This window comes from Dryobates pubescens, chromosome 9 (assembly GCF_014839835.1).
Source record: "Dryobates pubescens isolate bDryPub1 chromosome 9, bDryPub1.pri, whole genome shotgun sequence".
Taxonomy (NCBI): domain Eukaryota; kingdom Metazoa; phylum Chordata; class Aves; order Piciformes; family Picidae; genus Dryobates; species Dryobates pubescens.
The window spans coordinates 15,463,009-15,487,201 of NC_071620.1; the positions used below are offsets into that span (position 1 = coordinate 15,463,009).

General features: G+C 43.2%; 1 protein-coding gene across 2 annotated transcripts in view; it reads right to left on the reverse strand.

The window, feature by feature from the left end:
• Positions 1–2,366: 2,366 nt before the first annotated feature.
• Positions 2,367–24,193, reverse strand: part of PIEZO2 (piezo type mechanosensitive ion channel component 2) — a 338,300-nt gene continuing 316,473 nt past the window's right edge. For both annotated transcript variants that reach the window (XM_054164079.1, XM_054164078.1), the window contains exons 44-56: positions 23,829–24,081; positions 21,924–22,056; positions 21,334–21,481; positions 20,991–21,205; positions 19,167–19,325; positions 17,334–17,481; positions 13,863–14,051; positions 12,718–12,810; positions 11,356–11,528; positions 8,622–8,741; positions 5,801–5,880; positions 4,008–4,188; positions 2,367–2,695 (exon numbers count right to left, since the gene is read on the reverse strand). In XM_054164079.1, the coding sequence (XP_054020054.1) occupies positions 2,443–2,695; positions 4,008–4,188; positions 5,801–5,880; positions 8,622–8,741; positions 11,356–11,528; positions 12,718–12,810; positions 13,863–14,051; positions 17,334–17,481; positions 19,167–19,325; positions 20,991–21,205; positions 21,334–21,481; positions 21,924–22,056; positions 23,829–24,081 (2,145 nt within the window). In that variant the 3' untranslated portion in view covers positions 2,367–2,442. The remainder of the gene's footprint in view (positions 2,696–4,007; positions 4,189–5,800; positions 5,881–8,621; positions 8,742–11,355; positions 11,529–12,717; positions 12,811–13,862; positions 14,052–17,333; positions 17,482–19,166; positions 19,326–20,990; positions 21,206–21,333; positions 21,482–21,923; positions 22,057–23,828; positions 24,082–24,193) is intronic.

Genomic DNA, 24,193 nt, shown 5'->3' on the forward strand with positions numbered 1-24,193 from the left:
GGTACCTTTAGAGACAACATTACACCCTTCACACTTCTCCCTCCATTATTGCTATCCTTAGAATGACTGAACACCCAGGTGAGGAACCATCTAACCACCAAGGACACAGAATCATAGAATCATAGACTGGTCCAGGCTGGAAGGGACTTCTGAAGGTCATGTAGTCCAACCCCACCTGCAGTAAGCAGGGGCATCCTCAACATAGAGTCATAGAATGGTCTGGGCTGGAAGGAACCTCCAAAGGTCATCTCATCCGACCTCCCTGCAGCCAGCAGGGACACCTCCAACTAGATCAGGTTGCCCAGGGCCTCATCAAGCCTCACCTTGAATATCTCCAGGGAAGGGGCCTCAAATACCTCCCTGGGCAACCAGTTCCAGTGTTCCACTACCCTCATAGTAAAGAACTTCTTCCTACACATCTTGGCATCCCTGCTGGATCCTGTGCCAGGGCTGCCCTGTATATCTGGATTTTCATTCACAGGTCTGATGGAGCAAAAACTCTCCAGTGGGACACCTTTCCATTATACTTGGGAGGAAATCAGGTTGTCTTCCAGTGAGTTCCAGTCAACAAATGGTTTTATTGTTACAATACGAGGAAGCAATTTTTATTTTGTGCACTTGGTGGTGCTCAGAACTTTACTTTTCACAGTATAGAATGGATGTGACAGCATTTGTCATGGAAGCACTCAGCAAGAGTAGGTTGCAACTTCATTCAGTCGTGCCAGTTTTTAATGAAGCTCTGCAGCAAAACAAAGCCAGCAGATCACTGTCACATCGGTTTCTCCCGGGTGATTAACTATCCATCCAGATAATAAATAGCAGCTAGCTACAAGAAAGAGATTTATTTGTCACAGAACCTTAGAAGAATGTCTTTCTTTTCCCATTTCACATAAAAAGGCAGAGGAAAAAGTACTTCTAAAATGACTTTGCCACATGTGCTTTATTTTAAGTCATTACTGAATCAAAACTACACAGTACACCCCCTTTAACACACCCCCACATACCCTATACCCACTCCTCCAGGCTTCTTTTTTTTTTTACTTTTTTTTTTTTTCACTTTTTCTCTATTTTTTTTCTTTTTTTTTTTTGTTTGTTTCTTTTTTTTTTTAACATGGAATGAAACCTACGTTGCAATTGTAAATTGTCATGCTACAATGTTCTCTAACGAGCCATTTGTGTCACTAATATGAGCAATTTCAGGGAGAGACAAAAACAAAAGGGGGGAAGAAGGTTTTTCTCAAGCTCTACCTTGGGGAACCTCAAAAAAAAAAAACAAACAACCCGTCTTGGATGTAAAAATGTGACTTGGAAGATGTAAACATTTTCATATACCTGAAACACTGGAAGAAGAATATCAGCTAACAGCCAAAAAAAACCCCAAACCAAACCAAACCCAAACAAAACCAACCCCCCAAAACCCCAAAAGAGCACCACCCCCAAAAACCCCCCAAAACCAGACAACAGTTGCCTTAACTCATCGGAACGGGAGAAAGCACGGTGTGGGGAGCAGGGAGAAGCAGACATTACTCAGTCTTTTAAAGGGTTCTAAGAAATGAAGTAGCTCCTTAGGTCATTGACTTCACTTTCTTTTCTCATCTAAATGGAAAGCAGTAAGTTGGAAGAGGATGGCCCAGCAGAACACCCCACCAATTCACCATCGCTGTTGGAGCCGTCAGCTAACCTTGACCAAGTGTCAAGTTTCAGTTGCTTGTTTTGGTTTGTTTTTTCCTGAGAAAAGTCATTGCTATTTGGTGGAAATGTCTTCTGTGACTGTACAAATAAAATAAGGCATTTAAAGAGATTGTTACTTGGATTCTTTTTGCTAACAGAGGCTCATCCACAGTGTCCCTTTGTACATCAAAACCTCTGCTTTTTTTTTCGTTTTCTACAAATGGGTATGGCCAGAATGTCTTCAGTTCCCACTGAGGCCCTGGGTCTCAGGTGCCCTGAACTCTAGTCAGTGTCCCATTACTGTAGCTTGTAAGTCAGTGATGTACAACAGCATATTGCACAATCCAGTATGTATGGCTCCAGGAAGGGTGTCAGAAGGTACGCTGGAGTCATCTCTGGGTTCACTCCTTCCTTTCCTCTTTGTCACAGTGGCCTGGAAAACTCAGTTAGCCAGACAAAGATGCAAGCTTCTCATGGACTGAATTACAAAGCAGACCCCAGGCTGTAGAGGAGTGGCACGTTAAAAACAACAAGTCATCCAACCTTTGTTGCTGTTGATCCTTAACTTGAAAGGCAGCACGGATTCCTAAGGCCATAGCTTCCAGGTCTCCTTCAGTGAAAAATCATTTTGCTACCTAACTATAAAAGGCTTATTAGCTCTTAAGAGAATATTGTGCTTCTTTTTTTTTTTTAAATTTAATTTTTTTGCCTTTTTTTTTGTTTTTTGCTTTTCCTTTAAAATTCAGATGAAATCAATTCCATTCACAGAGATCAATTAGTTTTTTCCCTAGTCCACTTGATCATGGTCTCTGGCGAGCGATACAGGAATATTAGTTTGGCATAAAGGTCTTCTTCGAGTTCCAGTTCTCCAGTCTCTCGTACTAAGAAAATGTCAGTACACAACTTCAGGATTCGGTCAACGTTGGGTAGCTCCTCAAACATGATGGAGTGAGAGATCCCACTGAAAAACTCACGGACAAACTTCCCTATCACCAGGACAACGGAGGCGTACAGTCCCATGATGCTGAAAAAGAGAGGAAGGAAAGAGTTCAAACCGTGCCTTGAGAAAGGGTCAGCCAAGTGTGCCTGAGCTCGCCTACACGGCTCAGTGTAGACTGTCAGCAGAGTGAACATTAATTTCTAATTAGGATCTTGCTTCTGCTGTGCTGCAGGATGAAGGAAAATAGGGTCCCTTCAAACACCACAGAAATGTGGGAACACAAACAGCTCAGGCTGCTGACTTCCATGGCTTAACTTCAATTCGCTGAAGGTCTCTCATTCTGTCAGCTACAGCTTGGAAGCCACAATGGGTAAGCCAACAGCTGCTGGCTGATGAAGGCAAATGATCTGTCAGGTTTCATATCTAATATATTTTATTGAAGCTTGTGTAACTGGTGACTGGTGTGAAGGGTGCTTCTGCCTTTTTTCCCACTGCAGAGTAGGTACAAGGGTAATACCATTCCTTACAAACTTGAAACCTTCTACAGATCACAGAATCACAGAATGTTAGGGCTTTGACAGGACCTTGAAAGATCATCCAGTCTAACCCTCCTGCCAGAGCAGGATCATCTATACCACATCACACTGGAACACATCCAGACAGGTTTGAAAATCTCCAGAGAGGGAGACTCCACACCCCTCCTGGGCAGCCTCTTTCAGTGTTCTGTCACCCTCACAGTGAAAAAGTTTTCCTCATGTTTCCATGGAACTTCCTATGCCTTAACTTCCACCCATTGCCCCTTGTTCTGTCATTGGGTATCACTGAGAAGAGCCTCACTCCATCCTCTTGGCACTCACCCTTTACACATTTATAAACATTAATGAGGTCACCCCTCAGTCTCCTCCTCTCCAAGCTACAGAGCCCCAGCTCCCTCAGTCTCTCCTCATAAGGGAGGTGTCCCATTCCCTTCATCATCTTTGTGGCTCTGTGCTGGACTCTTTCAAGCAGTTCCCTGAGGTCCTTTTTGAACTGATGGGCCCAGAACTGGACACAACATTCCAGATGCAGCCTCGCCAGGGCAGAGTAGAGGGGGAGGAGAAGCTCTCTTGACCTACTAACCACTCCCCTTCTAATACCCCCCAGGATGACATTGGCCTTTTTGGCCTCCAGAGCACATTGCAGGCTCAAGGTCAACCTTCCATCCACTAGGACCCCCCAGGTGAGACTGAAAATCTCACAAGACTTCTTTTCAAAATGTAATGTTCAAATCTAAAACAGCACAAAAGAAAACACACACACACACACACACCTCCCTCTGCCTGAATCAGCAAACAAAGTCACCTCTACTTCTATCTTATCTACATTATTTTAGTTGCAGGTAAAGTTTCCTTCTTACCCATAACCAGCCAAGAATCCAAGGCTTGGTGGACTGACTTTATCACTGAATACGAAGAGCTCAAGACTCTCTTCAGATGTTTTGTATCTTTTCCCAAGCTGATTCAAAACCCACCACTCACGAACTCCCTCTTCAGACACATTTTTGACCAGTGAAACAGTAATGTTTTCCCATCTGCAGTCTATTGGGGAAAAAATATAATAATAATAATAATAAATGTTAATATATATACCAAGAATTGCAAAAGTCAAACTGTTTTGAGTCAGAAGCTTCAAACGTCAGCATGGTAAGATGGCAACCCTAACCCTAACCTCCATTTCACATTATTTCTCTTCCAAAGCATACTATCTAGACTTCTGTGGGTTTGCTTCTGCAAATATTATTTGAATGTGCATTAACTAAATAAAATGCTTTGTATCACCTACATTTTCCTCTGCACAGCTGTGAAATCATTTCAGTGTTTTCAGGCAGCAGTTCAATGACAGTCAGCACATATCATACAATCATGGAATTGTCAGGGTTGGAAGGGGCCACAAAAATAATCCAGTTCCAACACCCCTCACACTAGGGATGCCTCACACTAGGATCAGGTTGCTCAGAGCCTCATCCAGCCTGGCCTTAAAAAGCTCCAGAGATGGGGCTTCCACCACCTCCCTGGGCAACCTGTGCCAGTGTCTCACCACCCTGATGTCCATGAAAAACACATTTAACCTTGAGAGAAAGTGGTCAGCTTCTATATGTCAAATTGAAACTATCACTGTAAATAATTTAGACTAAGAATAGAATTGATATAAAGAAGAAATTTGTTACACTAAGAGTGGTGAAACACTGAACTACATTGCCCAGAGAGGTGGTAGAGGCCCCATCTCTGGAAACTTTCCAGGCTGGGTTGTATGAGGCTCCTACTCTTTGAACCCAAGAGGATTTTCACAGGCACGTATATGCACATCTGTGCCTGCACTCTGCGTCTGTGGGTACCTGTATGCATTCTGATTGGGTCACAGCACTCTGAAATGAAATGATTTTACAGAATCATAGGATGGCTGTGGTTGGAAGGGACCTCAGCTAAAGTATGGTCATGCACAGCACATTGTCCAGGATTGTAATGCCAAGGTGGGTTTGGAATCTCTCCAGAGGGCACTCCACAACCTCTCTGGGCAGCTTGATTCATTGCTCTAATACTCTCACAGCAAAGAAGCTTTTCCTTATGTGCAGATGGAACCTCATGGGTTCCAGTTTGTGTCCATTGTCCCTTCTCTTATCGGTGGGCACCACTGAAAAGAGTCTGAGCCCATCCTCTTGCCCTTTGCTCTTTAGATAGTGACCAGCCTTGTTAAGATCCCCTCTCAGTCTTTTCTTCTCCACCAGCCATTCTAAACTAGATTCTTTGTAGCCAATAAGGAAGCAATAAAAGGAAAACTTAAAGTAATTTAGGTTGAGAAGCTACATTTGCAGATGTGCAGCACTACTTTGTGGTGTGGCAGCAGGAAGATGCAGAGAAGTGAAACTTGTCACTTCCTCAGAAAACAAGGAAAAGTAGACTTGAAGGGAAGGAGCTGGACTTCATCCTTGAGTCCTTGCTGTTAAATGTGAAGCTCAAACACTTCCAGATGCATTTTCTGCTGTATGTAATATTACCTCATCTCTCCCCAAGCCTGCAGACATCAGCTAGAAACCATTTTAAGTGCATTTCAGACTGGTGCCCATAACAGCTCAGTGAACGTGCAAGTGTGGGTGCTGTGTTGCACCACTTCTTTCAACCATCCTCTGATTCCTGTGGTCAGGACACATACCTGTCAGTAGCTGCTTTATGGGTTTTGCCAGAGAATCACTAGGAGCCTTGATGTAGTATGGGTACACTTTCTCTAATGTTCTGGAAAAAATGAGAAAGCAAATATTTCATATTTTTATACCTCTACAATAACTTAGAAATACCTAACAGGGCCATACACAGTTCTCAGTCATTCTTGGCTTAAGCTATGATTTTATAGTGTCCAGGTGTCAGATCTGAAAGGCAGCTGGATTTATGAGCTCTGCTCTGTCAGTATTTCAGCAGGGAGCTCCATCCATAATGTCACCATTCACACGCCATGAATCCCACATACCTGGGCCATGTGTGTTTGCAAGGAATGTGGACAAAGCTGCCTTTATAGCCAGCTGCTATATAAGCAGCACAAAGGAAGGCAACATGTCACCCGCAGTAAACAAGCTAGAAAAATATGTGGCCAGAAAAATGAGTGGTGAGAACAGTTATTACTTCAGAATTGCAAGATGTTTTGATAATAACACCTGAAAAGAGTGAGAGTTTTTGCCAGAGTTTTTCACTGGGAAATATTCTCCCAGCTTGTAGGAGGATTTCAAACTCCAAAAGAAAGATATTTGTAAAAGATCATCTATTGGACTCAAAATTAGATCACCTTAAGTGGCACAAATGAGCAGCATCTGGAGAGAGAGGCACTTCATTAAAAACAGAGACACCTTTTTAGGTTAGCATTGGCTGGCCACCAAATGAGTGACAGACACTCTCCACCAACCCCTCTTCCTCCCCAAAGGAGAAAAGAAAGGGAATAAAGAAGAGAGACCCATGGATTGGAAAAGAAATTGAAAACAGCTTGAAAGATTGAAAAATCTTAGGAAAGAGGGGCTCTTGGAGAAGTGTTGCCACACTTTGTGATTGTGACTATGTCACTGTGTGATCTTGTCACCAGGCCAAGGAAGAATAGAGGTGGCCAGTTTAAAATCCCTCCAGCAGACTCAAAAGATCACTAAGAGCTCAGCAGCTGGGTTCTCCCAGCAGAAGTGATGGCAGAAAGCTCCCTGCTGATGTAGTCATAGAATCACAGAATATGCGGGGTTGGAAGGGACCTTGAAAGATCATCCAGTCCAACCCCCCTGCCAGAGCAGAATCACCCATATCAGATCACACAGGAACACATCCAGGAGGGTTTTGAATATCTCAGAGAAGGAGACTCCACAACCCTCCTGGGCAGCCTGTTTCAGTGTTCCTCACAGTGAAAAAAGCTTTCCTCATGTTTCAATGGAACTTCCTATGCCTCAACTTCCACCCATTGCCTCTTGCCATGTCATTGGGCATCACTGAGCAGAGCCGCACTTCATCCTCTTGGCTCTCACCCTTTATATATTTATAAACGTGAATGAGGTCACCCCTTAGTCTCCTCCTCTCCAAGCTACAGAGCATCAGCTCCCTCAGTCTCTCATTGTAAGGAAGGTGTTCTACTCCCTTCATCATCTTTGTGGCTCTGTGCTGGACTCTTTCAAGCAGTTCCCTGAGGTCCTTTTTGAACGGAGGGGTCCAGAACTGGACACAATATTCCAGATGCAGCCTCACTAGAGATGAGGAGAAGGGGAGGAGAACCCCTCTGGACCTACTAAGCACTCCCCCTCTAATACCCCCCAGGATGACACTGGCCTTCTTGACCACAAAGGCACATTGCTGGCTCATGGTCAAACAGCTACAAATATAGTCAAATGACTACTAGCTGCCACAACCACTTTTGCCTATATGACAAAGTAAGAAAAGCTGAAATCAGCAATATTATAGCAGCACAGGTAAATGCAGATATATCTTCTGTGTTACTTCTTGCCTACTGCAAAGACAGAATTACAGTGGATTCCTACAAAAGAACCAAATCTCCCCTCCTTGGCACTATGTCAGCTTAGGAAATAGTCCTATATCCTCAGGCAGCAGAAAAGTGAGATGTAAAGTATTTGGTAAATGCAACTATCAGATGTGTGACAACAATCTGTTTGGATGTACAGTGTGTGGGGATGGAAAAAAAAAGCTCTGCACATAAAAGACAAATCTCATGTCCATGTACTAACAGATTGGAACCTCTCAGAGGTCTCACTGCCCTCAGTGTTAACTTTTCAACTCTCATGGCAACATATAGATCAAGTGGCCTTCAGGGCTGATGTGTTGGCTTAGCAGTATTTAGAGACTGCTGCTGGAAAGAAATCCCCAGTGAGGAGGTGGAAGAGGAAGAGCCAAACTCCTTTCAAATCTGAAAGGAAGCACCACTGCTGTTAATGCTATAAGGCTCTATCCATAGAATGCTGTTTGATATCCGTATGAAGAGTGTGATCTTTCCACCCTGTGAATTTCCATTCCAGGAAATGATCTGATGGCCAAAACGACTACAGATGTTACCTTCTGACCACACTGATTTAATGCTTCCTCACTGCTCTAACACTACTCAAGAAAGACAATGAGAAATACAGTCTGAATGATTACTCAGAACCAAAAAGTCATCAGTACAACACCCTCAGATCAAACGGTACTGAAGTAACTTAAAGGAGACCTTAGCTGTAACTATACTGTAATGAACTTATCTAATAAATCAAGGTAAAGTGACTAATAGCTTCCCCATGCTTGGTGATGGGTGTCTCAGTGTTTGTGGTCTTCTCAATCTACTTTCATAAGCTTTTACTTACTATTATGTGATTTCAATGCTGTTGGCCCATGTGAAGGCTCCAAAGTTATTAGAGGGGGACAGATGGGCAGGTAAATGATCAAATTGCACAATCCTGACCTCCTTAGGAAATTAGGTTTGAAAAGGGAACGTTGCATATGAATAGGCAAAGAAAATAACTTACACCTTTTCCATCTGCTGCTGTCCAGACATCATTGTAGCAATATCTCTTCTGGTGTTTTCTGGTAGGGGAAAGGTAAGTTTATCTGATGCTATTTCTGCTTTGGCACCAAGGGTGAGATTTCTGTTGCAAGTAAAAAGGAAGACAAATTGTCAACCTACAATGAGAAGAGCATGACCCAAACACTCATTTGCTGAATGCTAGAGCTAATTGTCTAACTACTCTACCTGCACTGACACTGCCTACCCAGGTCTTTGCTAAAGCAAGCATCACGCCACCTGCACCCGAGAAGATGTATTTTCCCATGGAGGATATGTGGCAACCTTAAAGGTGTATCCTCCTGACCATGTCTTTGTATGTATTATCCAGCAATGATGACAGATTAATGTAATTTTGCTCAAGATATCAGACAAAGCAGAATGGGAAAGAGAGAGCTCTGACTTCAGGTAACAGGACCGTCTGCTTTACCACACATTTTGTGGGAGGGCAGCTAAAGATCATCATCATCATCGAATCACCACAGAATGGATTTAGTCTGGAAGGGATCTTAAAGTTTCTCTAGTTTCAGCCCCTGTGCCATGGGCAGGGATACTTTCCACTAGATTAGGTTGCTCAAAGCCCCATCCAGCCTGGCCTTGAACACTTCTGGAGATGAAGCACATACAACTTCCCTGGGCAACCTGTTTCTGTGCCTTAGCACCCTCACAGTGAAGAACTTCTTCTTTATGTCTAATATAAATGTACTCTCACTCAATTTAAAGCCATTACCCCTTGTCCCATCTCTACATGGCCTTGTGAAAAATCCCTCTCCACCTTTCTTATAGCCTCCCTTTAGGAACTGGAAGGTCTCCCTGGAGCCTTCTCTTCTCCAGGCTGAACAACCCTTACTCTCTCAGCCTGCCCTCACAGCAGAGGTGCTCCAGCCTTCTGACCATCTTTGTAGCCTTTCCCCAACAGGTCCACAGCATTATTATGTTGGGAGCCCAAGAGCTGATCAGAGTGCCGCAGGTAGGAGGACTCTCTTCAGAGCAGAAGGACAGAACCCAAACCCTTAACTTGCTGCCCACACTGATTTGGAGGTAATCCAGAATACAGATGGCTTTCTGGGCTCATGTTGAGTGGTCCCTCCAAAGAAAAAAACCACTCCTATCACTGGGTGGAATGCAGGATCATAGAATTATAGAATCATTTTGGTTGGAAAAGACCCCTAAGATCATTGAGTCCAACCATTGGTGCTGCAGTAAGAGACAGCTTTCCAAAACCATGGTTCTATCAGGCTGAGAGGACTTCCACGGTTGTCCACAGTTTTCATACAAGCTACAGGACACAGCTAGAGCAGGATCAGTTTCACATGGGGCCTTGTGCCACGTCCAGCAACTGGATGAAGAGGCTTCTGAGTTGCTGGGGCTGCAGAGGAACGCTCCTGGTGATGATGTGTAAAGGCAGAAGGTCTGTATGCTGCCTGAGTGACACAAAAGGCTCATCTTACATCTGCTTCCGTTACCCTGGCCTAGATGAAAGACAGCAGTTTCCCTTTACAGAGAAAAAGTGGAACGTCACTGTGGCAAGTCTTCACCACTTTCAGTGATTCATGGTCACAATGTAATCCACAGAATCAGATTTGAGAGTGAAAACGATCTCTTTCACCTGGTGTATGAATGTTTGTAGCTACACAAATACAGGGACAAACTGAGTAGCAGTATTAAAAATTAATATAAGGTTCAGGGATGGTAGAGTGATGTAATTCACTTGCTAATACTGTTTGCTTCCAGGAAAATTAGAGAGGTCAACTGAAGTTGAATTAAGGGTACAGATTGATTAAAAACCTGTTTTTGACTGTGGAAGGACTGACCCAGCATGTTCAGAGATCCCACAGTGGTTCAGCTGACTTGGGGGCAGTCTTTTGCTGAGGATTGTTGTAACAGTCCAGCATCTCCTTCCAACAAAACAGGTAGATGCTGGGGTTCCAAAGGTCTTTGATTTCCATGGACTGATGATCTCACTCCAATTTAACCCAGCAAATCTGTAGGGGTTCCGACTGGTACAGAGGAGCCAACAAACCACGTTGGTGACTGTGTGCGCAACTACTTTATATCTTAGGCTGTCTCTTGCAAATACTTCACTGTCAAGTCATTTCTTTAAATAACTGAGGCCAGTTCACTGAGGTCAAACGAACCACAAGTAGAGAGGCAAAAGTCCCCACAAAATGGATCTGTGCCATTGTGCTATTTGCATAATAAAGTCTCTGTGTGTACTAAAAAATCATTTGTGTTAGTTCCAAACTCCCCTAAGAAGAGGACCAAGCACTTCTGTTTGTATTCCCCTCAGAGTTTTTTTCTGCTTTAACTAGATTTAAGTATTAATTTCCTATAAATGATAAGTTTGTTGTTTGAGGCAGTTTATTTGAACATCTCCATCTATAACTGGCTAAAACTTTCCTACTTTGCCCTCCTTCCCCTCAAGTCCCATTGAAAACTCCATCCTGCCTTTTTAAATACTGTACTTGGAAGGGGCTCCCCTTCTGGTTTTATTTTTTGAGACCTGCAGGCAACAAATTTTTCCTGGGTAACAAAGGTCACTTCTCTCTGCCTCTCCCCTTCCCACTTTCAGGGCTTTTTTTGCTGTGCAGTACAACTGAATCTTCTGTAAAGCTAACCAAAAATGCATCATGGAACCGTTCTGCTGAGGGAAGACTTGGCAAATGACCCATCAAGCTCCTAACAGCCATGTTAGTTACCTTTGAATACTCCAGGAAAGAACCACTGTGAACTCAGCTGAAAAATCTAGCAGTCCCTGTATCATTTTCTCTCTGCTGGGAGGGCTGATGGTCCATAAAGAGTTTGAGTTTCCCTCAAGATCTGCTAGAGTTATGTCTTCTTTTCCATAGCCCTCTAGAAACTGCAAAGCAGCCTGTAGGTGCAGAAGAGAAGAAAATGTAAGTGCAGTGATAGTCACAAGACACAATTTTACACACAGGCAGAACTGTAAATGTTGGATTAATTATAAGTGCAGTGGTTTGCTTTGCACTGATTATTTTCCTCAGGTACCAACTGGGGCTTTATATGGGAAAGGGGAATCATAGAATGTTTTGGGTTGGAAGGGATCCTTAATGATCATCTAGTCCACCCCCCCTGCAGTAAACAAATTAATCCAAATAGATTAGGTTGGTCAGAGCAACCACTCAAATTTACCTTGAATGTCTCAATAAACAAAGTAGAGCTGAGCTAGGAAGGTAAACCAAAAATGGCCCAGATTTTGGTAGGATGATGGCCACAGAGGCCAAAGTGAGTCTGTAAGTTCATCAAGTAAGTCTGTAGAATCCATTTGAACCTAAAATTTTGCTCTGTCTTTTGTTAAACATCTTTCTGCACAGAAAGATGTCTGCATAGGAAAAGGCAGCTTGAAACTGGTAACTTTCAAAGTGGAGCAAGATTACAATATTACTGCTGTAATATGTGGCCTTTTTGCTAGGACCTCATACCTAAAAATGAATGGGCTAGAAGCAAGACCTTTAAAGAAAAAGTTACGTAAGATCAAAACTCAGATACTTCAGTAATACAACAGCTTCTGCTAGACCTTTTCCTGCAGAAACCTGTGATCCTTGTGTTAGTTGCAACATGAAATAGTGAGGCTATATTTAAATGTTTGTGTTTTTACACAATACCAAAACCTTTCTAGGGCCAGGCACATTTTCTCTGGACAGCATCACATCTCCTCAATGAGAGGGGAAAGCTGTGTGCACAGGGCTTAAAGTGATTATGCTGAAAACCTTTTGTATATATTTGTGAATAGAATTTCCATGTAAACATCTAATCAGTGTGGAGCATTTTTTATCATACTCTGTGGGAAGGAGTAAAATATCTTTTCTGTCCTTTTGCCCTGGGCAGCTTGTGGCTCAAAACTTGGGATGCTTGTCTCAACATAACCCAACCCCATCCTGACAAATGATTTCTCAAACCTTTAACTCATGCAAACCTTCTTGTATGGAAACATCTTCTTCCTGCTGGTCACTTACAACTACAAAACCCAAACTCACAGTAGACCTTCATGGAAACATACACACATTTTAAAGTAATGAGGTATTTCAGATGTCACTTACAGTGTTACCCCTATAGCTTCCCAGAAAGGCATTGAAACCAGTCTGATTCAAATCCTTGAGCTGACTCTGCTGAGCACTCATTGTAAATATAGGCTGGGAAACAAAAGAACACACACTTGTCACATTTATGACACATAGCATCCTGCATATCACCATCCAAGACAATCATGGCAATCAGTTCAAAGGAGGAGGTTATGGTCTTACTCCACTCAGCAAGCTACCCCCACTTTTCTATTTACCATGTGGGCAGCTTAACTTGCAGACAGTTATCTGAGTGCACTTAATGTAGGATAATTTATTTGGATTTTGCTGCCAATAGGTTCTGGTTTTAACTTGCAAATTCAGAGAATATTTTATATCAGTGACAAACTAAAACAGGATAATTAAGGTTGGAAAAGACCTCTAAGATCATCAAGTCCAACCATCAACCCAACACTGCCATGCCCACTAAACCGTGTCCTGAAGTACCATGTCTATATGCTTTTTAAATCCAGGGATGGAGGCTCAACCACTGCCCTGGGTAGCTTGTTCCAACTCTCTCAGTAAAGAAATTTTTCCTAATATCCAATCTAAATGTCCCCTGGCAGAGTTTCAGGCTATTTCCTCTCATCCTATCACCTGATACTAGGGAGAAGAGACTGACCCCCACCTTGCTCCAACTTCCTTTCAGGTAGTTGCAGAGAGCAATAAGGTCCCCCCTCAGCCTCCTCTTCTCCAGGCTAAACAACCCCAGTTCCTTCAGCTGCTCATAACAAGACTTGTGCTCTAGACCCTTCACCAGCTTCATTGCCCTTCTCTGAACCTGGTCCAGCACCTCAATGCCCTTCTTGTAGTGAGGGGCCCAAAACTGAACACAGGATTTGAGGTGCACCCTCACCAGTTCTGAATACAGGGGAACAACCAATTCCATACTCCTGCCAGCAACACTATTCCTGACACAGGCTGGAATGCTGTTGGCCTTCTTGGCTACCTGGGCACACTGCTGGCTCATTTTCACCAATGTGTTTTTAAACCCCAAGGGATCATTTATGGGAGCTTGCCTGCATCAGGCAAGGAGTGTTTGGTTCAATGAAGAAAATAAGAAACAGCACAAGGGAATACCATGCAAAACCAGTTTGCTTTTTGTCTTTCTTCTTTTTTTTTACCTGATAACCTCCTAGAGTTATTGTGATTGATACATCTAGAGGCTTGTTGGTGATGCCTGCAACAGATTTGATTAAAGACATGAAGAGCAGTGGGAACCAGACAATACAAATCAGCAAGACGATAATCATGCCACCCATTCCATACTTCACAACTTTCTTTTTCTTCTGGCCTCTTGGTTGGGGATATCTCTGCAAAAGCAAACAGCAACATGGTAATGTCTCTTCTGTCTGAAGTATGCTTGATATGATGTGCTGCCTGAATACATAATCACAGAATCACAGGATGGTAGATTTAGGAAGGGACCTCTGGAGGTCATCTAGTCCACCACACCCTGCTACAGCAGGATTGCCCAGAGAAGGTTGCCCAGGATTGCAATGTCCAGGTGGGTTTTGAAAGTCTCCAGTGAGAAAGACTCCACAAACTCTCTGGCCAGCCTGTTCCAGTGCTCTGTCATCCTCAAAGGAACTAAGATTTTCACAGATTTTTCCTTAAGTTCAAGTAAAAATAATAATGATCCTAAGGCCTCCCATCTCTTGTGGTAATTTTCTACCCACAGCCAGCCCAGCCATTGTGAGGTTTGGGTTTTGGTTTTTTATTCTTTTCTAGCTAAACCTGCACAGAGACTGAATTTCTGGTGCCAAGAGAGAGAAGTGCCAAATGAGCCTATGTCAAGTGTCTATCTGGTGAGAAAAATATCATAAAGCTCTGTGGTTCTAAAATTTCATATCCATAAAGAGGGGGAAATTGGGTAGGGCAAATGGAAGTTTTTATCTGAATGAGTGCAAGTATGAACTCACAGGAATAAACAGTGACAGCAGCACACTAATTTGTTTAAAGGAGGGTATTTGGGAGCAACCAGTTTTATTGTATTTGCCCTTCCAAAAGTTTTATCTCAAAGGTCCCCCTGGCAGAATTCCTCTCATACAGACTGAAATGCTGCAAACCGTTTCAGAGGGAGAAAAAAATAACAAAACCGTTTGCCAGCAACTGCCATGGACAACCAGCAGGATTGTCTGACATTGCACTGCCTCCACACTCACTTCACACCTCACAGAGTATTGCTGAGTTGTTCACAGGCTTAATCCAACCTGTTTCTGGTGAATCCACACTGCCTGCATCTGAATAATGTTTAAAGTTTTGTTTCTTTTCCTAAAGTCTTGATGCTGCTGATGTAACATCCTTCCCTTTCTTAGCTTCTGAGACCAAAAGTGACCAAAGTGACTTTGCTTTCATCCTTCTCTTTTCAAAGCAGATCACAAAACACAGAGCAAAATCACAGAGTGGTAGGGGTTGGAAGGGACCTTTAGAATTCTAGTCCAACCCCCTTGCTAAAGAAGGGTCAGCCGTAGCAGGTTGCCCAGGATCACAGTGTCCAGGTGGGAATTTAAAGTCCAGTGAAGGAGACTCCACAACATCTCTGGGGAGCCTGCTCCAGGGCTCCAGCACCCTCACAGGAAAGAGGCTTTTCCTAAGGTTTAGTTGAAACCTTCTGTGTTCCAGTTTGTGCCCATTGCCCCTTTCTTATCAGTGGACACCACTGAATAAAGTCTGGCCCCAACCTTTTGCTCCCCAGACTTCAGATATTGATAAGCATTGATACGATTCTCGGTCTGCCCTCCTCCAGGCTAAACAACCTCGGGTCTTTCAGCCTTTCCTCATAAGAGAGATGCTACGGTCCCCTCATCATCTTCATAGCTCTCTTCTTGACTCACTCCAGTAGTCCTTTTTTTCTCTTGAACTGGGGAGCCCAGAACTGAACCCAGTACTCCAGATGTGGCCTCACTAGGACAAAGCAGATGGGGAAGGCTGCTCTGCCTTGTCCATAATTCACATCCTGTCTTATTGACCTCATGATCGACTACTTTAATAGCTTCACCATCCTCTAAAATGCATTCACCATCCTGTAAATGACATCACTGTTACTTATTTTGATGTATTCTCCTACAGGATTCAACTCCACAGAGTGCTTTAGGCTCCTCTGCTTCACACACTGCATGGGCAAAATAAGGATGCATTGTGTTGTGCTGCACCTCGAGCACACGCCAGGAATCTGGCTTTCAGGAAATTGTTCTTGCTTTACAACATGAATCCATAAAGCCCTAGGAGAATACTAAATTTGTAATACAATGCTATATTTAAAACAAATCAGTTACTTTCAAAAAGCAGTGTATCAGGTGATTTGTCTTGCAGTACAGAACACTGTTTACATTAAAATATCCTATCAAGGTCAACAGGGATGCATTATTTTGTTTGTCTGAGATTAGTTCAGGCACTTTTAATGATGTTACAGAACAGCTCAGGAAGCCTCCAGCAGTCCAAGTGCTTAGGCATTCTGCTCAATGTGTGAGAGACAGAGAGAATCAAAGTACCTTGAACAACACTCATAAAGCCATGGGCTGTTATTTTCCTACATGGCATTGGCACACACGTGCCAGCTTACACATGGAACTCTTCCTACCTCAGATGTATGCTACACATGATGTAGAGTGATCCTGTGGTAGCATAAAAAAACATGCAGTGAGGTGGACAGTGAAAATAGAACTGGATTAATTATTTCTCTGACTCCTGAGACCTCCACTCATGGCAGACATGGAAGCCCTACAGGAAAAAAAAAAAGCCTACACACAAGATTTGTGTGCACTTCAGCTCTGAGTTAATCTAAGTGACATACTTGGAAAGTAGTTGCCATTAAGAGACAGGATTATAATAAAAGCAGAAACACGTCAGTAACACTTCAAAAATGCAGCTGTTTCATTGCAGATGTCCAATTTCTGACCGGTTGGGTCACTCTTAAAAGAATGCTTAATTTCTTTCTCACAGTTGGCAAAACAAGCAAGCATATGGTTGCAATCTTTGGAGGGGTTGGTTATAAGGGATCCAGAAATTTGCAAGTTTAATTTCAACTGAAGCTTAAATGATTCAGAGAGACTGACATTTCAGTCAGACAAATGGTAGGTTTATCTGGGCAGTAGTTCAGTTCTGGATGTGCCGGGATGCTCCTGAGACAAAGGAGCCAGCTGAGCTCCCTCTCTGGTGTCATGAACCAGGTGTCCCTGGGACTTAAAGCATGGAGACACAAGCTCTTACTTCTCCTGAACTTTCACTTCTGCTAGTTTCCCTGATACTGCAGGTTACTCATTTGCTTGTTACGGACAAAGAAACCCAGCTTGAATACCAGGACTTTTAACTGCAGGCTTGAAACTCAGGCATGCAATTAAGCTAGCTGTGGAGATCATGTTAATGGTGCAAAAATCAGGCTCAAAAAAGAAGCCGTTCTGTCACTTGCAGTGACTGCCAACTAACATAAAGTACCCAGCAGTCTGACTATCTCTGAACATAAACCCCAGGAATATCTCCTAACAAACTGTCTTTATGGTGGATTTTCCACTTATTTAGGGACTCCAGATAGTTTCTTTGTGTTTCTGCATGGGGAAGAGGAGGTTTGGATCACTCATGTGGGGCTTCCTTACTTTTTCTGACTCTCGCCAGCACTTCAGAATGAATATATGAGCATAGATATCTTCAACACAGATCCAGCTGGAAAGACTGAGCGTGGTGTCAGTCCAAACCCAGTCCATTACTGCTCTCAGCTCTGTCAAAAATGGAACCAGGCGGAACCTAAAGGGAGACCACAGCAGATAACTGGTCACAAATGGGGTGATCACACGAAATGAGCACAGTAAGTGAGAGAGAGAATTAAGCCAAAAGACAGTTTAATGGGAGATTTTGGAAAGAGAAACACAATCACTTCCTGAGATTGCACAGCTAGTTTTGGGAGCGGTGTCTTCTGACACAGCTCATGTTTCTCTAGATCTCCCTGTCAGGCTATAAACAAGCTGTTGCACCATTAAGCCCAGTAACTGCAATTGAGATATTGATAGAATAGCACAAGAGAGACTTCCTTGTGTTTCCAAATTCCTCTGACCTGCGAGTGGAGTTGAGGAATACTCTTTTCACAGGATGCTGGGAATGTCTGCTTTACCTCTTTACACCAAGTGATGCAGAGCTTCTTTGCAGTCCTCAGTTATATGGAATGGGGTGGGACTCAGAATTAAGCAGCAAAAGAAGGTGGCCTAACAGGAAACCAACATGCATATAGCAGCTGCTCAAAGTTCCTTTTACTAGTCCTATACTTTTCTACTTGGCTTCTACTAGTCACAAAGACTATTTCACATGAAGAAAGCTTTTGTCTGTAGCTTTTCCTACTGGAATGCAACAAGTCCATATTGAAAAATATTGCAGAAAGGGTGAAATTACTGCCAATTTCTGTTAAATATGCATATGTTTTCAACTGGCTTAGCCACAACATCATGGTAACAGCATAAGCCACATCTCACACTGAGGTGATGCTGTGCTTCTTACTTGCACTAACATTTCTAACTCCTGAAGAGCTTTAAAGGTGTAGCACTCCTCAAAAGACACACCAAGGAAACATTTAGTTCTTATTTCTCTTGGGTATTGTCTTTCACTTTATTCTTCTCACCTGCTGAGTCAGAGCCTGCAGACCTGCTCCAAATACCATTTGGGGATTTGAAGCCTTACTACTTTTTAGGACTGCAGAGCAAATCATAGAATCACGGAATCACAGAATGTTTTGGGTTGGAAGGGACCTTTAAGGGCCATTTAGTTCAACCCCCTTCCAGGGGGGGGGATATCTTCAAGTAAATCAGGTTGCTCAGAGCCCCAGACAACCTGACCTGGAATGTTTCCAGGGATGGGGCTTCTACCACCTCTCCGGGCAACCTGGGACAGTGTTGCACTACCCTCAGGATAATTTTTTTTCCCCCTTCTCTCTAGTCTAAGTCTCTCCTCTTTTAGTTTCAAACCATCACCCCCTGTCCTGTCATGACAGGCCCTGCTAAAAAGTCTGTCCCTATATTTCTTATAGGCCCCTTTAAGTACTGGAAGACTGCTATAAGACTGTATAAGGCTTTCTCTTCTCCAGGCTGAACAAGCTCAACTGCCTCAGCCTACCATGTGTTTTCTATCACTATGTGTAGCCCCTACTTCTGTCCTCAGAGGTGGTTTCCTAGAAGTGTTACAAAAGTCTCTTCCATAGGGGCCTGAGTACCCAACCAGTTTGTCAGGCTTCTAGATTCTGATTCTCCTGAAATCTTCATTCCTGAAATTTTGGATTTGTTGGTGGTTTGGGTTTTTTTGGTGGACTGCAGAGGACATAGAGCATATACAAAAATTTACTGCCAGCAGCCTGTGAAAAGAAGTCCTGACTAACCCCAGCACCTCATGAGAACAAGAACTTTATTTCACATAAGACAGGAGGAGGGCAGTAGGTCTGGACTTACCCTTGAAATAAGAACAGGTTGACATAGTTATAGCTTTTTGTGAGGAAGTTGCCAAGAACACGAGTTGGATATCCGCAGCGTATCTGATAGGCTGATAAGCCAAAATAAACACATTTCACAAAATACCAGAGCTGGGCAACTGTGTTCTGGCTAAATTTCCTGTAAAGGAAAAGACAGATAAAGGAAAAGGATGAGCTTTGTATCTCTGCATGACCAAATTAGCTTGAAATGTCTTGTGTTCCTGGCAGTTTCCCTTTCCTGAGATCCTGTTAAAATTCCTTGGTTTCTGACCCCACTGCAGGGCTAAAACAGAATTTGAAAGACATTCCATAGGGAAAATCTAAAACCCAACATCTGTTGTCACCTCAGGATCACAGGGACTAGGAATAGGTTTCCTAAAGAGTGAGGGCTCTGGGGCAGTGCCTCGCTGCCCAGCACAGGCCAGTCTGCCCTCAGTCCCCATGATGGGGGGACTCTGTGAGCTTCTCTTGGCTTTGCACAGGGCTGATATCTGGGCTAAATCCAGGCAGCTTGAATGGCTATTTGTGTTCCTGGGGGCACTTCCAAGGTCATGAACTGTATTTAAATTGGAGCAACCTCTGAAGATCATCTTTTTCCACCCATCATAGCTAATTACATCAAATTGTTAAGAGATCTGTCCAGCTGAGGTTTGACTATCTCTGAAGAGGGAGATCCCATAACTGTCTAGGAAACTTGGTCCAGTTTTCAACCGCTGGCATGGTGAAAATATTTTTCATTGTATCTAACCAAAATGTCCTTTTCCCCTACTTGTGGTCTCTTGTCCTATTTGAAAAGAGCTTAGCTTCTTCTCAGTGCCCTCTTGAGAGCTGAAAACAGCTCTTCAGTTTCTCTCCTCCAGATTTAAGTAACTGTCTTCCCTCAGCCTCTTCTCGCAAGTCATGTGCACCATCCCCCCTGACCATCTTGGTGGACATGTGCGACTTCTGACTGCCATTTGTCAGCATGATAGAGCTGCAGGAGATGCCTCATGATGAACTAGACTTGATCCAATATTTTCCATTACATCCCACAAGATATTTTCATTAAAACATTTTCAGGGGCTTCTAAGACTCAGCCTGACTTAGAAAGAATACAGGAGGCTTCAGATGTAGATTTGAGATCACCAAATGTCACAAAAGCACAGAAAAAGTCAATTCCCTCTCAAGTGACCAAATGAAGCCAAAAGTTTCATACCAATTCTCAATGTGCAGCAGATCCATTTGAAAAATGCTGGGGCACAATTCCTGCTGCCCTTATGAAAAATAACATTAATTTGGTGACCACATCCACATCAGCTCCAGAGCCATGTGGCAGCAGGAAGGGAGGAGAACTTCTGCTCTTCAGAAGAGACAGAGGCTTTAGACATTCCTCCGTCTAAGGAGATTTAAATTCTCAATTCACACATTCCAGGGAAGTGCTAAGTTATGTTTCCTTGAGGGAGACATTTTTTACTCATTCTTCTAAATCAGTCTGTAGCAGTTTTGGGAATAGGGAACCCAATCAGAGGCCAACATTGTCTCAACTGAGGCATCTAATCACTCAGTTATAGACAAGTTCTCTTTTACCTGCTTGCATTTTGGCCCAAGTTGAGAATACTTCTGTACATATATAATTAATCCTTCCTCAAACTTATGTTGGCCACAGTTATTGCTATGGAAAGGCACTTCAACATTCTGCTTAGAAATGAGACCAAGAAGAAACTTGCTCATGATTCCAAAGCTCAGCTAGAATCATCTCAAATAAAAATACAAAGTGGTAAAGCAACAGTATTGTACCCATGTCATATGATTATAAGCATTATACCTTTCTGTCACTCCAGGCAAGATAAAGAACATCCAGAAATGTATTCCAAAAACAAGGATGACCTGGAATATGACCTTTCCCATGACAGTCTTTTTAAGGTACAGTGCTCTGTCTACCACCATGGTCCCAAACTGAATGAGCACCATCACCAAAAATGCCTCTGGGACCTGGTCCTCTGATAATGAAGAGGTGATATCTGCTGCTGCAGAGTGTTTCTGAAAAAGAAAATACAGCAGAATGGTGGAGGAAGGAAGACACTCACATGATATTTAGCATCTACAGTATGTAAATCCAACTGAGGATTTACAGAGAGATGCCTCTGTGACTGTGGTGGGTGACCTACCCCAAAAGCCCAAAATCCAAACACAATGATGATGAAGTCCACTGTGTCTGCGAGGAACATCAGGACATAGACATCAGTCACTGCACTGTAGTCTGGATGGATAAGATTGTAGAAGAACTGTCTGATGGGCACATACACCTGGAGAGTCCTAAAACAACACAGACCACAATGGCATTTAACAACACTGCAGCCTGCACTGAAGAAAAGAATGGCTGGGTGTGATAGGATTAATGTTTATAAAGGTATCTAAGATCTACTCTGAGAGTTTCCACAGGGCTTCACAGACACCAGTCCCTTGTTCTAAACCACCATAGTAGCCTTTGTTCAGTAGAAATACACACAGCCAACCAAGTTCACACAGGACATTGAGCTTTTTTATCAGGCAGATGCTATTTGAACAGCTGCTGCTTTGTCTGATGTTCAGCTGGTGGGACTCAGTGAAAACATCTGCATACAATGAGCTGTGCATGTAACTATTCGGCCCCTTGAATTAACAGATGTAGTAACCTGCTCTCCTTAAAATGCTGTTTGGCTGCTTTGCTTCTTGGAACCCCCTGCCCAAAACCAGCACAACTCCTTGCATTGCTCACTTTTTAATTGTAAAGGCCTTGGCTTTGATCATTTGTTCTCGAAACTTTTCCATAAGAAGCTCTTTTCTGGATTTTTGCTTGATGCTTAACACACTGCTTCCTTTCTGACTGCTGTTTCGTGTGCTGGTACTTCCTGAAAAAAAACCCAAAAAATTAGAGTCAAAGAGAAGCTAATTCAAAACAAAGTTACACACAAAAATTAGAGGTAAGGAAAAGCTAATTCTAAACAAAGTTACACACAAAAATTAGAGGTAAAGGGAAGCTAATTCTAAACAAAGTTACACACAAAAAATAGAGGTAAAGGGAAGCTAATTCTAAACAAAGTTACATACAAAAACTAGAAATCAATGCACCCTGAGACTTGCATCTCACGTTTGAGTCCCACATTTCAGAGAAGATCTGAAAGTTTGCCTTTGTTTTTTCCCCCCCGAATATCATAGTCTCATAGAATCAACCAGGTTGGAAGAGACCTCCAAGATCATCCAGTCCAACCTATCACCCTATCAGCCCTATCACCCTATCAGCCCTATCCAATCAATTAGACCATGGCAGTAGGTGCCTCATCCAGTCTCTTCTTGAAGATCTCCAGGGACGGCAACTCCACCACCTCCTTGGGCAGCCCATTCCAATGGCCAATCACTCTCTCTGTGAAGAACTTTTTCCTAACATCCAGTCTGAACCTCCCCTGGCACAACTTGAGACTCTGTCCTCTCGTTCTGTTGCTGGTTGCCTGGGAGAACAGACCGACCCCCACCTGGCTACAACCTCCCTTCAGGTAGTTGTAGACAGCAATGAGGTCTCCCCAGTATGATAACATCTTGAGGGCACTGAGTAGAGGTTTAACAAGTGGCAGATCAAAAGTTGATTACTAACTATGAAAAGAGAATGCCAGTCATAAAGGCAAGTATTTGATTGATGTACTCACCTCAATATACATTCAGATTAGAGTAAGCCCATTGCTTTTTACAAGACACAGAATACTAAGCACTGAGAGGGATGTCTGGAGGTCATCTAGTCCAACCCTCCAGCTAAAGCAGGGTCACCCAGAGCAGGTTGTCTGTGACTGCATCCAGGCAGGTTTTTAATCTCTCTAGAGAAAGAAACACCACAACCTTTCTGGGCAGCCTGTTGCAGGGCTTGGTCATCCTCACAGGAAAGAAGTTTTGCCTCATGTTCAGATGGAATCTGTTGTGTTCCAGTTTGTGTCCATTGTCCCTTGTCGTGTTGCTGGGCACTAATAAAAACACCCTGGCCCTGATAAGCATTGATAAGATCCTCAGTCATCTCTCCAAGCTAAACAGCCCCAGGTCTCTCCTTCCTTGTAAGAGAGTCCCCTCAGGATCTTCATAGCTCTCATTGGACTCTCTTCAGTATCTCTTCAGTGACTCCCTGTCTCTCTTGAACTGGGGAGCCCAGAACTGGACCCAGTACCCCAGATGCAGCCTCACTAAGGCAGACTAGATGGGGAGAAGAACCTCCCTCTACCTGCTAGTCAAACAGGATAGGTAATCTATTTCAATATACCTAATCAAAACTTCTCTCTTCAAGAACCAGCAAATGTAGATACGAAAAATACATGTGTTTTGCATTCCCTCTAGCTAGAGATTATGCTGGACCAGAAATCCTGGATCTGGGCCACAATGAGCATTCCTTTCCCAGCTTTTTGGATAATGTAATTTTAAAAACATAATGAATCACAAAGCATGGCTCTCCATTTGAACTTTAAGAAGGCTTGGAACATGTTCAAGAACAAAGATACTTTGGTTCATATCCTATTCCCTCACTGAGGAGTAGCAGCATTCAGTAGCCTCTGGGATCTCCACAGCAACTGACACAAGGTTTCAGCAGGATGATCCTATGGGAAATGAACATTTGCTCTTCAAGTCTCAGAAATGCCATATTTACCTCTCTTAGATCTGTGTGAGGAGAAACTGGACCTGTGTGAAAGCTGTGATACACTGCTAGAGCTCTTCCTTCTGATGGCAGTCTGCTGCTCAGGGAAGTGGACATGGATGGACTCCACTGATGCCGCAAGATTAACAGATTTCAAAGAGGCAGAAGAGTCTCTCCTGCCTCCTGTCAGAGAAAGCTCATCATCAGTATCCTCTTTATTACTGGAGCTGTCCCCTTTGTCATCTTCATCCCACAATCCATGGCACTAGAGGAAAAAGAAGAGAACATTTCAACTTTGTCTCTCTGTCACAGAATTTATCACAGGTGTTGCTAAGCTCAGCTGTGATAGGATATCATAGAATCCATCACAGAATGAC